This window comes from Labrus bergylta, chromosome 15, assembly GCF_963930695.1.
Source record: "Labrus bergylta chromosome 15, fLabBer1.1, whole genome shotgun sequence".
NCBI classification, from domain to species: domain Eukaryota; kingdom Metazoa; phylum Chordata; class Actinopteri; order Labriformes; family Labridae; genus Labrus; species Labrus bergylta.
The window spans coordinates 5,048,512-5,064,715 of record NC_089209.1 but is presented as its reverse complement, the minus strand read 5'-3'; the positions used below and the strand labels follow the sequence as shown (position 1 = coordinate 5,064,715).

The 16,204-nt window shown below is 41.0% G+C and overlaps 1 protein-coding gene across 1 annotated transcript in view; it reads left to right on the top strand.

The window, feature by feature from the left end:
* ncoa1 (nuclear receptor coactivator 1) overlaps window positions 1–16,204 on the top strand; it is a 65,839-nt gene that overhangs the window by 18,418 nt on the left and 31,217 nt on the right. Inside the window, 1 exon segment of the mRNA XM_065964129.1 lies at window positions 12,696–12,801. Coding sequence (XP_065820201.1) covers window positions 12,713–12,801 — 89 coding nt within the window. The 5' untranslated portion in view covers window positions 12,696–12,712.

Here is a 16,204-nt window from a genome sequence, read left to right as displayed (position 1 = left end):
CGGTATTGATACCTCTTTACCGCCCACCCCTAGTATTACTTAAACCTGTGTGTAGTGCCACAAAACTCTGAAGTGCCATCATAGGGGACAAAATCATCCTTATGTTCATCTGTGTTGACTTAAAGGATGAAGATGCTGCAGTGCACTGCTGACCTTTATTTGAGCCTCTTCTATGTGATTTGTCAGAGCTCTTTGAGGCTGTGTGAAGATGAGGATTGAATAATTACTGGTGATAAAGCTTATTACACTTTACCTTGTAATGATTTACAAACTATGCTAAAAAAGGTCCTGGTGACAGAAGCTGCAAGTCAAAAAGGTTTATCATCCGGTAAAAAAAAGCATAATTATCTGAATCTGAAAAGACTCCAATCCGTCTCGAGGAAGAATTAATAGTGTGTCAATTAAATTTTTGAAGAGGAGCAGTCAGTTCAGGCTAAATGAACAGTTAAGAGGGAGAATGAAGAAAGATAATACCCGGCTCTCGCTCCTCTGCTGTGCTGTGCTGTGCTGTGCTGTGCGCTGCGCTCGCTCTCAGCCTCAAACCCCGCTGCACGGCTCTGAACACCCCAGAGCACGGCTGACTAGGCCTCCCTCAGCGCCGCGCGGGGTGAAACGAGGACACGCGCACGCCCACGCTCGCACTCCAAATTGCTCAGAGGAGCGATGGAGTTCAATAAATGATGAATATTCATGTGCATTTATCAGTCTGGCAGCGAACGTGTTTGAGATTTGAAAATGCACTGTGAGAAATTCGGTGAGCAGAGACACGCAGAGCAGCTGAGAAAACGCAGAAGTGCCTGTCCAAATAGATAACGTAATGCGTTCTAATTCTTTACAAAATAATATTCGTCATTGAACTGATATATTTAGAGATACATTTTGTCTCTATTTCCGGGATTACAGCTGAGAAGTGAAAATGTTTCTGTGTCCTTAGACGACACACTTCCCCTTCTCTGGACTTTTACATTCAGCTTATACATTTTGCATGATAGTAAGTCACATTTGTTATATGTATCTCGTGCTAGATCTTTTTATTTTTTTTTTCTGCTCCCATTGCTACACAGAGAAGGGAATGACTGTGTGCAGGCGTTTACTCTCCCCCGCTCTACACTATGCATTCTATACTCGGAGGATTTTGGCTGAATGTAGTAGAGAGTGTGTGCGTGTGCGTGTGCGTGTGTGTGTGTGCGTGTGTGTGCGTGTGTGTGCGTGTGTGTGCGTGTGCGTGCGCGCGCGTGTGCGCGCGTGTGCGTGTGTGTGTGTGTGGAGTCCAAGGTTATTTCTTACTCTTGGTAAACATCCTGAATCTGGGTGTACACAGATGGTGGGAAACAATGGACTAACAGGTTTTTGCGTTGAGGGGTAGGGGAACTTGAACGATCATACCAGTGTGTGTTTTTTTTGTTTTTGTTTGCATGTTTAAACCTGTTTATCGTGAGGTATGTTCGCATTATTTACCCCTGACCTTCTTCCACAGCATCCGATTGTGTTCATAGATCTGATATCTTCTTTAAATTTCACAAAATCTTAACTTGTTTGGAGTTGCATGCCAAGTAATCTTGGACAATGATTTTTTATGATTATCAAAAAAAGTGTTTTTTATCATCTCTTTTTTAGAGATGATAAGTTTTGCAAATGAGTTTACTGCCTTCAGGTGGTTTTTGAACAGTTAGTCGATACGTCCGGGGGGGGGGGGGGGCTGCGAAACTTCTCCCGCTCTGGGCATCAAAAAAACAGACTCTTGGGTGCGTCTGTATTGGAGGAAAGTTTCAAATAAGGGCAGAGGAGAAACCCACACCCCAAGTCAGTCCATGTCCACAGGCTGAGATAAATGCAAATTGTCTCTTTTAATTAAGATACTTTTGGTCAAAACAATCGGTGCTCGCAGTGCAAGAAAAAAGGGAATAAAAACAGGAGCAAACGTTTTAGTCCTTGACTATCATGAGTGCTATCAGTAACAGCAAGTCGCTTTGATTGCACCTGAATTGACTGAAGCTGCATTCACACATGCACTCCTGAAAATGTATGGAACATTTCTGAACAGCCTGCTGAAAGCTGCCGTGCTGTTGCTTTATGTGCTGCTGTGATCAAAAAAAAAACTTCATGTAAATTAGACGTGGATACATTAGCTCTTCTGTGATATTCTTTTCTTCAAGTCGGTTTCACCCGTTCGTCTTCATATGGTCAACTCCTAGTTCGGGGGGTGGTGGAGTAGCAGAGGGAACTCCCATGATTCCCCGCCATCCCCGATGTCATCTTTTTGTTATTGTTTTGATTTAGAGCCCCCAATTTACATACTGTGCGTTTAATCTAAATAAAGTCAATCCTTCCATCTCGTTAATGTCTTGAATGATATCGAGCCAGTTATCTGCTGTGTGTGGATCAGTCTGTGACCATTTACAGGTGATAGCTTTTTCTGCTGCTACTGAAAATATTTTCAGAAGGTATCTGACTGTCACCTCCTTTACATTTTTCAGGATTGTAGTTATTCACTTGTTCTGTTTTTAGCACCGGGTTACATGGATCAGAAGTTTGGAGCTCTTTTCTGCCATATGTGCATAAATATGTTTGCAGGGTTTTTTTTTTTTTTTTAGCGTTGCACCTGAAACTCTGCACATGCAACTTTCAGAAAAAAACATGCAATGGTAATGTTTCTTTGATGTCGCACAACAAAAAAAGAAAACTCACTGTAAGCACATGGGTTACACCTGTATACTTTATCAGTGTCTGTGATTTTTATTTTCGTCTGGTAAAATACACAGCAGTGGGAAATATAATCCCATCTCTGCTGTCCTGATTTATCTTAGAAACAATATTATAGCACTTTAATATTTTATAACTGAGACTGCATTTATACTCAAGCAAAACTTGTAACGGTCACTTTTGAAACACTTGCCAAACCCTCGTGTCTGTTAGAGAAGGCCCTCTTCAAATATAATTAGATTAATTTGGATTTGATCAATTGTGCATGACGACAGGCTAATATTCAGTTTTTGCTGCAGGGTCTAAAATTAGCTGAATTAAATCACTGCGTACAACTGAAGGCCATTGAATATCAAAGTGCTGCATATTTTCAAATAAGTTTCACATAAATATGAGACAGAACGCTCACAGATCAAAAACAATCTGACAGTACTGTGACAGGATATTAAAGGGGACATATTATGAAAAATCCACTTCTACAGTGTTTTTGAACATTTATTTTGGTAACCTGAGTGTCTACCGACTCACAGAATGTGAAATAAACCCATCCAGTCCTTTGTTTGTGGTCTGCATAAGTCTTACAACACAGAGAAAAATGCTCCATTTTAAATGTGCTCTCCTTGTGATGTCACAGTGGGATTCTGGTAACAAAACAAAACAAAAATCCCCTCCCCTGGTATCTCCACCCATGGACTCCACCCCCAGACTAGAACAAAACTTTTGTGCAGGTCCGCCATTTTTATTCTAGTGAAGGAGTGAGATCTACGGGGAAAACTCAGGGAGGTCTCATTACATTTAAAGAGACACACACACCAAAACGGAGCGTTCTGAGAGAGCTGGTTTCTACAGGGTCACAAACCTCCTCTGGTGCTTGATTCATGTTATATTCTGACCAAAGCACGGAACAGATGTTTCACTTAGACCACAGGGGGACTGTTTGAAAATGTATAGGAATAATATGTCCTCTTTAAGATAATTACAGACTTTTGGAATAGTGGAGAAACATGTATCCATGCAAGTTTTGCAGGCGCATACCAATCGTAGTTTATCGATAGAGTAATAGCAATGAATCAGTTTGTTCATTGATTGAATTATGAGTGAACCCCTAGCTCATGTGGAAGCCACATGTCGACACATTCTCACAAATCTCAGCGGGATGTGTCTTCACAGCAGGGGAGACAACAGCTCGATTAACCCCTGAAGTTTCGCTGTTCGCTCGTCATGTCCTATATTCAAGAGGGGTGGGCCTTAGTAACAGTGACTGAGCAGCTTCTCATGGAATGTACCAACTCAGCGCAGCACAGAGGGGTGGTCACACTGCAAGCACTGGCAGTGTTTGGTTACCTATAGTAAAATAATTAATACTCTAATTATGTCATCAAGTTACTGTTACTGACTAGATTAACACAAAAATCTGTTTTTAAAAAGCAAATAAAGAAACACCTTCAGAAACATCATATTGTAAGGATATGCATATAGGTGTTTTTTTGTTTCTTTACTTTATTTAAACAGATGTCTTACGTTTGACAGAATTTATTGTGTTTTCTAAAAAGTATTTTATCGTGTAAACTTTATTTTTATAAACAGATATGTTTATAAAAGTGAAGCTGACAATACATTCTAGCTCAAACATTTAAACTCGAGCCACAAATCTGCTTGACGCTGTGTCACGATAGCCAATCAGCGCTTGATTCCCTGACGTCCTGAAATGCATAAGAAATTATCGATCTGACCTCCAGTCTTCAAACATTTTAAACATATTCTTCTCCTCTTGAGGACAGAACTGACTTGATTCCCGTCAATTGCTTGTTATTTACCAGAAAATCTGTTTCTGTTTTTTGGATCATACCAGATTGAAGCTGCTAAATAGATGAACAGGCGCTTCTCTGGGGGAAATGACAGCGTTTAAGTTGCAGACTTAAATGCCACATGGAAAAGAAAGTCTTACCTGGAAGTTGTTGAACACTAACCGCTGGCGTCACTGGAATTCCAGAGTAATTTGCATCCGTTCCCAGAGGCCCCTATCATCTATCAGATGACTGTAGATGACAATTGCCGATGGGTTTTTGAGATTGGGCTTTGGGTGACAGGGGCTCTGAGGTTTGACTAAAAGCCCAGGATTTCAATATTTGTAATTCCTTAAAGGAGGCTCAGAAAGGTCAAAGACAATGCTCTGTGCAGGCCAGTTGAGTTCCTCCTATCCAACATGTCCAAACATGTCTTAAATAATCTCACTCGTGCAGACACGGTCACGTTGAAAAAGCACAGACTTCTCCCCAAACTCCTTCCACAAAGTTTGAAGCACCTTTCCACTGTCAGAAAATCCAGCTCAGGCGTGCTTCACACAACCCGAGCTCACCCTTAGCAGTGCAACTGGTTATGATTTATGGCTTGCATACAGCTGCTCGGCTGTGAACACTCATTTTAATGAAGCTCCACAAACACAGTGGTACTAATGTGGCTCCCAGAGGAACTTCGGGACTGTGTTTAAGGTGATGATACGGATGACAGGACTCGTGCTTTATCTCAACAACGATGGCACTCACAGGAGAACAGGACATGTCTAGTACGTTTCCAAACTCTCTAAAGGAGGCGGCAGTGCCATGTTTCATTTCCCCGAGCTTTTTCTCTATGGAAGCCCTAAGCGGACATACGCATCCATATTTTATTTACTTTGCCTTCCCGTGATAACAAGTGAATCCTGATTGTTTTCTCAAGATGTCGTCTTATTTATCTGGCATCCCCAGAATTAAAAAACTCAAAACAAACATAGAAAAAGGTTACCTTGCCTCATTGGGGCGGGGGGGGGGCGGGGGGCAATGCATGTTATGGTCTAGACTATCACAGCCTGTTTTATTTTCTAGATCGCCAAAAAGGTATCCCATTATCACAAGAAAACTAGCTTTGTTATCTCAGGAAATTTAGATAAGTTAATCCATTATAGCAGGAAAAAACAAGTTTGTTATCCTTAGAATATGAAATAAATAAGTCAAGATTTCATAATTTTTATTGACGGACTCAAGAGTCCATTAGACAAACATAAGGACGGAAAAAACACCAATATTATGAAAGACAGCTGTACCAGTGTCTCCACAGGGATGACTGGTATCGCACAGAACTATTACTGGGATTTGTCAGCAGCATAATAATGGAGGGGGTTTAGGGAGGAGTTGAAGAAAAGTGATAAAGATTTGCTTTGATGGAAGCGTCCCAACAAAGGAGAGACAGGCTTGAGCTATTTATATAGACACACATATTTCAGGCCAGACTGGAATTTAAGGCTCGAAATTGGTAAACAACCTGAAACTTCTTGATATAATGGGAAAATGGAGTAAATAAAATGCATGGATGCCTTCCCTATTTGAACACCCTGTCTCAAATCTTACATTTCATAACTCTCTGCTGGATTTTAAGCACCTATAAGCAATGGGTGAGGCTCAAACACCTGCAGTCGGTAATTAACGGGGGTGTCCACTGACCTTTCATTGAATGCAGGAAACATATTTCCTCAGGTTGATATCTCAGAGACGTCTAATTCAAGTGAAAAGAAACTGGTGAACTCCTCCCTCCCTCCCTCTAAGAGTCTTCTAGTAATCCACATCCCTTACTCCCCACTCTCTACCTTATGGACTCTTCCTCACTCCCTCCCCTGCAAGCCATACATTGCCACTGTGTGTGTGTGTGTGTGTGTGTGTGTGTGTGTGATGAGCATAGCTGGTTGGGTGAGAAACCAAAGTAGCAGAAAGCTTTGAGAGACGGGAGACGAGCCTGAAGACGGTGAGGCGGGTTGTGATGGAGAGCCTGTGGAGGCATCAGGCTGTGTTTCTCAGCGGTCCAGCTCTGCTGCACTGTCGCTGCCAGAGCTTGGAGTTTTTCTTCTTCCTGTTTGGGGACTGAAGGCTCGACCCTCCAGCGTACGTCAGACAGAGAGAGAGAGAGAGAGGGGGAGGGAGGAGAGGGAAGTGAGGTCAGAAGGAGCAGGAGGCTGACCTGATCTACAGGTGCGTGGATTAGACTCGTGGCTGTCTGTGTTGTTTACTGCCAGGTTGGTTTGTTTATGTTTTTCTTTAAAGAGGTTGTGTGTGTGTTTTTAGCATTTCTAATTCTTAAAAAGTGTGTGAATGAAAAAGAGCAGGACAAAGAGAGTTGTAAAATTGGATGGTTTGAACATTTTAATTTACTTTTTACTGAGCTTCCCTTTTCTTCCTTGGGTCATATTAGTCAGAAAATGTAATGTTTTAATCTCTGATTATTCTCCTGAATAATGATACAGCCATTAGAATAAAAATTTAAGCTGTAACAGTAGTGGTAGTATCTATAGGAACAACACTTTAATCACCAGAGCCAGTGTTTACCATCATTTGTAGTTGTGGGACAAAGAATGGATTCACTAAAGAATTAGGATTTTTCATTGGACGATTTAAAAAGTGATGATGAGATCGGTCGATAATCGTGATGTCACATCCATCCTATGTGAGCTAAGAGCAGCCACAGTGAGAAGGAGCGGACTGTGCATGCTTTGTTTTCTCAAAAGCACAGAGTCTCTCACGTTATTGATAAAACTACTCCGTCAGTTTCTCTGTCGGAACCAGTTTATGAATGAAGAAAGTTTGATTCATGAGGAAATTACTCGTCTGTTGTTCCATCAGTGGAGCGTTGTTGTCATGTTGTTTTCAGTTTTGTAAAACCGTCTCACCTCGTAGCATGTAGGATGGCTAGCTAATTAGATTTTTTTTTATACTTTGATTGCAGTATATCCATATTTCAGTTCAACAAAGTATCCACTGTATTTATTTTCTCAATTATCTGTTTTTCAATCAAATTCAGAAATATTGAACATTCAGCTTTTTTAAGGAAAGACTTTAAAACATCAGCAGTCATACACCAAAAGTGGATCGTGATGTTTGGATCCAGTGAACCGTGGGTTTGTGTTTCAGGTTAGTTCATGAGTTTGTAGCAGTTGGTAAGATTAAAGTTAGCCAGCTAGCATTAATCAGCTAGCGTTAGGGCTGGGAATCTTTGGGTGTCTCACGATTCGATTTCGATTCTTTTTCATGGCCTCATTATCTGCCCGTTGGAACTTTGTAATTTCTCAGAAAGGCAATGCATGAAATGAAAATATCAGACAACGAATGGTTAATTGCACTGCTTAATGACAATAAAGCAGCAGCAGTGAATCAGTAATGATAACACTTTTTGTTTTGGTGAGACATTTACACCTTTTCAATATCTGACTGTAAGCTGTGAATCAAACCGCTGCCTCAAGTGTTTGTGAAGCGATTGGATTTTAATTTGTCTGGTCTGGAGATCAGATATCTGCCTGATCCACCCCGAGATACAAGAAGTGACCGGGAAGACTAATCTGAATATTGTAGATAAGTCTTCATATCTGTTTTTGTTGTAAAATCATACACTACTGATATCAAAAACAGGAAAAAAAACTCAAAAAGCTGCTTTTATTTTTAAAAAATCGGTGAAGGTACAAAATAAATGAGGTACATTTCAGCGTTAAACAATGGTTTCATTTTGGTAATATACATAATATACATAAACCACAATACAAGGAATAACCCAAGAAGCGAACTCATGTTTAGCATGTGCAGTAAAAAGAGTGCATTGGATTAAGAGGGAACCCAATGACCAGAGTTCACAATGTTTCTCTGTTCTGTCTGACTCAGTTCAAACAGTTCCTCCCCTCATGTATGTTCTTGATCTTCCCTTTTTATAGGAGGAAATTGTTGTGATGTGGAGAGGCTATATTGAGAGTTCTGATGTTGCTGTAATCATACAGTAACTGAAAACAGGAAAACAGGAAAGCCCAGAAATATCATGACGGCTGCTGATGGCTTGTTGTGATGGGCCAATGAGCTTATTGACCACACACAAACACACACTTCCGCCAGGTTTCCCTCATGGTGGGTAGCGAGAGATGTTCTTTCAGAGAGTGAACACTCTGCTTGATCTTGAACTTTTCTGAGTTATATTTAAAATCAGAGTCAGAGTGCAGCGCCGAGTTTGTGTTCCCTGCCTTTTCTAGTCTTTGGACTACTCGGATCGCTTTTACAAGGCAGGTCACACCTACACACTCTTAACACAATCACACACTGCTGCTGCACAAAGTGTCCATATATGTTAACTAATCCCGTTCAGACACATTCATACATCGACGTGTGGCTGCAGAAACCCGTAAGGCTGGACCAAAAATGAAATCACAATAAATATCTATCTTTCAAATTTAAAGCCTGATTTTTGCTCCAAACGTCTGCATGCCAGCCTGCTCACATCCCTGCGATATGATTGGCTGTACGTCATCATTTTTCTTCTTCTCTTTAATGTCGAGTGGCCACTGGCATTGAAGGCGAATTAGGAAGCTTGTTGTACTTACAGGTTTAAATCTATCAATCTATTATCAACATTTATCATATTTATATTGAGAAAAATTACATCGCGATAATTATCGTTAGCGTTTAATCAGCCAAGGCGAGGAACCCCTAACCTTCCGGGTGAGATCAGACTCTACCACTGAGCCACTGTCGCCCTATTAAAAAAAATATGCACAGCTGACTCTCTTTTGTTCAAGTGTAGAGAAACTAGACATCTGTCCCATCTCAGGTCTAGTATTTAATATAATATACAAACAGGGTTGATCCTGTAAAATGTGTCTGTTTGTATATTTTATGATTTTTTTCTGCTGTAAGGAAACATGTTTTATGAAAATGTAGCATATGTGTTATTATAACCTTATTCACAATGTAGCACACATGCAGTTAGTGCCTCGTCTTTTCCTCGTGTTACATTCTGCATGTTGTTCATAATCAGGTTTTCCCAGGTCAGGATTTAACTTTTCCTACATCTTCAGCTGTAATTTAAATATCCGCTGAAGCCGAGAGTCTCTCTCAGAAACTGGGCTAATTTGTATTTGCGTTGAGCACGTTAGTGCAGCGGCCGTGCTCTCATTTCTCACTGCGGCGGATGGATCTTTTTTTAAGTGCTGCGTGTCAGCAACACAAGGAGGGCCGAGGAGGGAGAGGGGTGATTTGAGGTGAAATGTAAACAAGGCTCGTCAGGAAGGATTAGCGTCCTGTGAGCAGCCTGGCCCTGCGGCGGCACCCGACACAGTGACAATGGCGGCTTGTTTCCTGCAGTGTGCCCATGGATTTATACATTTTGTGTGTGTCTTAAGGTTGTGATGATGTTCTTGATTTACAGGTTTTAAATTAAGATACACGTCATGAGTGTGATTTTAGGGACAAATGGATTTGAGTCCATCTTTTGTGTGCATTTTTGCCTCCTAGTCAAAGTGTGTACATTGCAAATTACCCTGATTTTTATCAATTTTATTAATAAAATAATAAACCCTGTCTGTGTGAAACTCTGCAAAACAAGAACAAAATGTGAGACTTTTCAGCTCTTTGTCGCGCTCTGTGTATCCGAATGAATAGATTGCCTTCAAATTAAATTTCCGATACCACTAAGAGGGTTTCATCTTTATACTTGGCTTAATGAATCATGCAGGGACCCTGTTAAATATCCTCCATGCACAATGTGCTTTCATCAAACATTGCTGCGCTTTCTGTTGCCACGGTTACGCTCCTGATGCTGCAAGAGAGAGGTGCGGACTGCAGACTTTGCAGATTAAAGAACAGGAATGAGATGAGTCCAGCAATGGAGGCTGAAGAGGAACGTCAGCAACAAACAAATCAAGAACAACTAGGACTGTCAAATTATCATCATTTTAATTTGCAAAATCTCAAATGTTATTCACGATTAGTCACATATCGTTGCATGTTTGAATTTCCTGTATTTAGCATTTAAAATTGGAAATTGCTAGGTTCTTATTTTGAAATGTTGTACTGTCTTAAATTGAGAGTACTTGACTTGCTTTTGAATTCAACCCTGCTTTTATTTTGAAATAAAGTAAGAACCTTCTGGTAGATGGAAGGTTTGGACATTAAATGAACCACAGATAAATAAACTTGTTACGGATCAAAAACTAAATGAAAACATTTAAAGAGGACGGTAACAAAGGTAAAGGGTTGATGTCATAAGGTGAAAGTGTTTGCTCCTGAACACCTTCAGAGTTGCTATTTTTAAATGTAATGCGCATAATATTAAATCTGAATAAATATTGTAACAGTCACTAAATAAGTCATGCGTAGGGTGCTTCTCCATCAGTGGTTTCACATGAATATAAAACCAGCAGGTTAAAGCTCCTGTGAGGATCTTACTGTTTGTGACGATGTTAGCGCCCCCGTCTGGAGTAAAGTAAGGTGAGGTAACTTTATTTGTACCTGCAGGTAGATTTGATTCTCAGGGAGTGAGTCGGCTCTCCTTTAACACACACAACAACAGCACAGGACAAAACACGATGACGTCAGTGCTCAGTACTGAAGAGAAAAGACCTTAGTACAAAACAAGATAAAGTAACCCATCGTAAGAGTAAGACAAATAAAAACCTGGTCCAATGGTCTTTACCATCAATCAGAGTCTTGTGTCTTTGCTGATTCTGTCCCTAAAAGTGTTAGAAGTGTTATCAACAACAAATCTCAAACTCTTGAATAAAAAAGACAAAGTTTATGTTAACTTCTTTTTGATATTCTTAAGATTTACTTTTTCTTCAAATTAAAAATAGAAAGTGGGGGGTGGGGGGGGGGGGGGGGTGGGGGTTTAAAGGCTGAGCGTTATGAACAAAAAAATCATATCTCTATATATATATATATATATATATATATATTTTGCACAATGGCGATACACCCCCCCCCCCCCCCCCCCCCCCCCCCCAAATATGAGAAAAGTCCATCCTCTCCGTCTTTTACCTGCTCCACTTTTCAGAAAATGTGTGCTCAAACAGGCCGTTTGGAGATTTTCCCTTCATGACATCACAAAGGGCAGTAACCCCTCCCCCAGGTGGGTGACACTCCCACAGCTAGGTGTTTGTTCTGCCCTCTGAGTCTGCCTTCTAACTGTAAACAATAGGACATGGAGCGAGAAAGCCAGAGTACACCCAAGCCCTTCCAGAGTGGGGGCGTGGTCAGACACAGCTTATTTACATATTTAAAGGTACAGACACAGAAACGGCCTGTTCTGATCAGGGCTGAAATAGAGGGGTTTATAGGCATGATCAAATACAAGATCAGAGTGGATTTAGAACAAGAAACTTCACAGACATGTTTTGAGGAGCTCTGAGACTTATTTAAACTGGTTGAAGAGGAGGAGAATATGAGACCTTTAAAGCTTTCTTAACTGACAATAGAGGACTAGAGTTAACCGTCTCTTTTTCGCTCAACTATAAGGCTGCATGATGTTAAAGAAAATAATCATGCTATGGTTATTCTGACAGATAATACCACTCTAATGTGAGTCATGATGTAATGTTTGTTGTGCTCGTACCAAACAAACATGTTTTCTTACATCATGCAAAACCAGATTTGTAGGTCAGGGCATCTCTGCAGCGATACAGCACTCAAAACAACAATAACTTCCTCAATTTGAACATGTTTTTGTGGATGTTTGTTATGTTTTGTGACATTGTGGGACCATTTGTGATCATCGTGTTTTTAGTTTCTGTAAAAATCTGTTTGACAAGAAGATGTTAATGATTCTAAACTTAGGAGGCAAGCAGCGTTATCTTCAGCTCTTGTGTTTTTGCTCTACCTCTTCACTGAAAACATGCTGAACTCTGACCACTAACTGGAGTTTATACGAGCGCTGTGTTGTGCCATAAAACACAATGCAGCTCTAAATACTGTGCGGCACTAACAGCTGTTATGTAAGTGATGATTGTGTCCGAAAACCTGTCGCGCACACTTTAATCAAAGGCCTCAAAACAATAATTACAGAGGGTCACTTGAACGGCGGCTCCGGGAGCCACGGTGTTAAGTGTTGCCTGATGTAATGAACAAGAAGCTGTGAGGTTTGATTGTTGCATTTATATTTTTAATGACCTGTCCTTACCTTCCTTCCCTTTTTTTGTTTGTTTACCTCCTCTACAGGTCAGTTGAAGCTGAAAATGAGTGCAGTAGGGGAGAACCCTCTGGACCCTGCGACCCCAGAGTCACGCAAGAGGAAGGTCTCACCATGCGACACGTCAGGGCAGAGGTAAAAAAAAAACCCGGCTGTGTGTGCTTTCTGTTTCAAAGACAACACTTAAAGGGGACATATTATGAAAAATCCATTTCATGTTTTTGAACATATATTTGGGTAACCTGAGTGTCGACTGACCCACAACATGTGAAATAAACCCATCCAGTCCTTTGTTTGTGGTCTGCATAAGTCTTACAACACAGAGACAAATGCTCTGTTTCAAATGTGCTCTCCTTGTGATGTCACAGCGGGATTCTGGTAAAAAACAAAAATCCCCTCCCCTCTCCTGGTATCTCCACCCATAGACTCCACCTCCAGACGAGAACAAAACTTTTGTACAGGTCCGCCATTTCTATTCTCGCTACAGAGGAGTAATGTCTACGGGGAAAACTCAGGGAGGTCTCATTACATTTAAAGAGACACACACACCAAAACGGAGCGTTCTGAGAGAGCTGGTTTATACAGGGTCACAAACCTCCTCTGGTGCTTGATTCATGTTATATTTTGACCAAAGCACAGCACAGATGTTTCATTTAGACCACAGGGGGACTGTTTGAAAAGGTGGAAAAGGAGGATAATATGTCCTCTTTAAGAAACACCATAGTGGGAAAAAATGCTCCTGTTGGATTCAACTCTTCGGGCTTGTGTCCACTTAGTGTTTCAGTTATTCCCAAAGAGGAGAGAGAGAGCGCAGCGCCCAGTGGTCCACCTTGTTTGTGTGACCGCTCCGAGCGCTTCAAGTTGAAAATCTTTCAACTGATCAGAAAGACGATGTAGAGGTCATCGACACTCTTTTCAACCAGCCAATCACATTCAGTCGTAGATCAGACGGATCCTTGCTCCGTGTCATTGATATTAAAGTCATCATCCAGACAAAGTAGGAGGGTTAGCATCCTCTATTCGATGCTCATAATAATAACAATAAATGTATTTATAAAGCGCTTTAAATCAAAGTGCTGTACAAAGCAATACAGTTAAAATACGGAAAAAACATACAGAGAAATCATGACTCATACTCAACAGTAAACAGATGGGTCTTTAACTTTGCTTTAAAAACCTCAACAGAACAAACCTGCCTGATGTCCAGAGGTAAACTGTTCCAAAGTGTCAGTGCACAGAAAGAAAAAGCCCGCTCACCAACTGTCTTCTTTCTGACCTTTGGGACACTAAAAAGACCCGTCCCCTGAGAACGCAGGGCTCGGGCAGGCACATAGGGCTTCATCAGGTTGGTAAGATACAATGGTGCGCTGCCATTCAATATTTTCAAAGTTAGCAGCTGCACCTTAAAATCTGCTCTGGCATGAATAGGGAGGAAAATAAGTTTCTCAAACATAAAACATATAGTAATGAAACAACGCAGCAGTTGTCAACAGACTGTTGTTATAGAGACATAACACGTGCAGCGCTTTTATTCTCAGCACACAGGACCGACATCCAAATGTGCACAAGCAATCAGATGTCACCTTTCCACCAATAAAAAAAAAAAAAGGTCGACTGAAAGTTAAGGTGAGACAGGATTTCCAGCATGGAGACCACCATCGATGGGACTCCAAAGCCCCCTGCAGTTACAGAGCGGCGACTCCACTCAGGCTTTGTCCATTAATATTTACAGTCGATGGTTTAAACCCCATTATTTAACATTTTAAACATTGAATTTTAAGGAGGTGTGCCCACATCCAACTCTCTCATAAGGTAGGTGCATAGGGCGACAAACTAGGAGGCTACTTGAAAAGAGAAAATCCTGCACACTACTCTTGCTAAGTACCAATTCATTAGAAGAATCACAATGTTTCAGTCCCTCTTATTCTAAACATTCAATCAGGGACTGATGTTCTGTATTTAATCAAAGGCCAGCAGTCTGGAAATGTTGTAAAGAAGGACTTGAACAATCCCAGATCTGAAAGCGACGTCTTCAATTTGCTTCTCTTGTTAAACCAGCAAGTTAAGAACATCGAGTTTCTTCCTGTGTTGTCGTAAAGGATAAACAGCGCAGCAGAAATATCTTTGCAGAAAGAATGTTGTTAACCTATAGAGGAACCAAAGAAAAAAGGTGAAAAGAGACGAACGCTGGCATCTTCAAATGGCCACAGCAGCAAGTTTTTGATCCTCTTCAGGGGTTGAGAGCATCTTTAAAGGCTTAATATGTGATTTTTCACACTTAAATATACTAGAAATCAAGTATATCCTCTGAAAATAACTGAGTCCTATCTTCAGTTTATTTACATCTAGAGAAAACTCTAGATTAGAGAAACTAGAGAAAAGAAGAATAACATACTGTACTCACTGCTTAACTGTGTTTCTAGATCACGCTCATTTCAGGTAAATTTACATGCAGTGTGAAGATACGAGCATAATAAAGATCGCTAGCATTAACATGCTAACACAACAATGCAGCGCGAGTTGTTTTGGTTTCATGCTGGTGCTCAAGGGCGACATCTGCTGGATCAAAAAAATATATATAAAGCCTTTAAGGTTTGGAGGTTAAAGTTGGGGGTGTGTAAGGTAGTCGCTCCCTGCAGTATCCGATTTATTGACACGCACATGAAGAGAATTTGCCTCCTGTTTAGTGTTTAAAGAATGAATTTACTGCATGCTGTGTTTGTGTGTGTGTCTCTATAAGGCCCCCGAGCTGATGTAAGAGCCCAGCTTGCATTTCTGCAGGAGCTACAGGCAGCCACTGACCTGCGCATTCACACAGCAGCGTCTCCCCCCCCCTCCCCTCCCTGCCTCGGTCACCACGCCTGTGTGTTCTGGCTGGCCAATGCACTGACCTACTTTTCTGTTGTCGTCTCACACACACACTCACATATACACACACATATACACACATTTCTTTTTTTCATGTTTACCACATACCTTGCTGTAACTCGTCACTATGAAAGTATAGTTTGGAAACTTGAGAACAAGGTTCAGCACAAAGCGGCGCCCAAGTGACTGAAGTTTTGAGGCAAAGTATTTTGTGTCAGCGCCTCGACTTTTCTAATATTTAGCAACTTTTCATGTTTGCATAATAGTGAAACATAACTGTATAACAGGGAGCTGAGGGGGGAAAACAGCACACTGCACTACCTACACATATCCAAACACTCACAGTGATCATTCAAATCAGCTGTTTCTGAGGTGATCGTGTCTTTAAAGGCATCACGCTCATGATTAGAAGTTTAAACTATTTGACCCAAAAACTCTCATATCTCGTCGGTCACATTAAAGATCCCATATTATGTTCATTATCACCTTTCATGTTGTCAGTCTGGCGATTGTCGCCCTAGGTTTTTGCGTTGTGTCCAGCTCCGTCTGCCTTTTAAAAAAAAATGTTTTACCTTGAATCAGCAATCGGTGACAGGAATCTCTCTGATTGGCTGTTCCTTAGTTTCATTTCTCTCCAGCTCTCTCAGGTTCAGGAAAGCCCCTTGAGCAT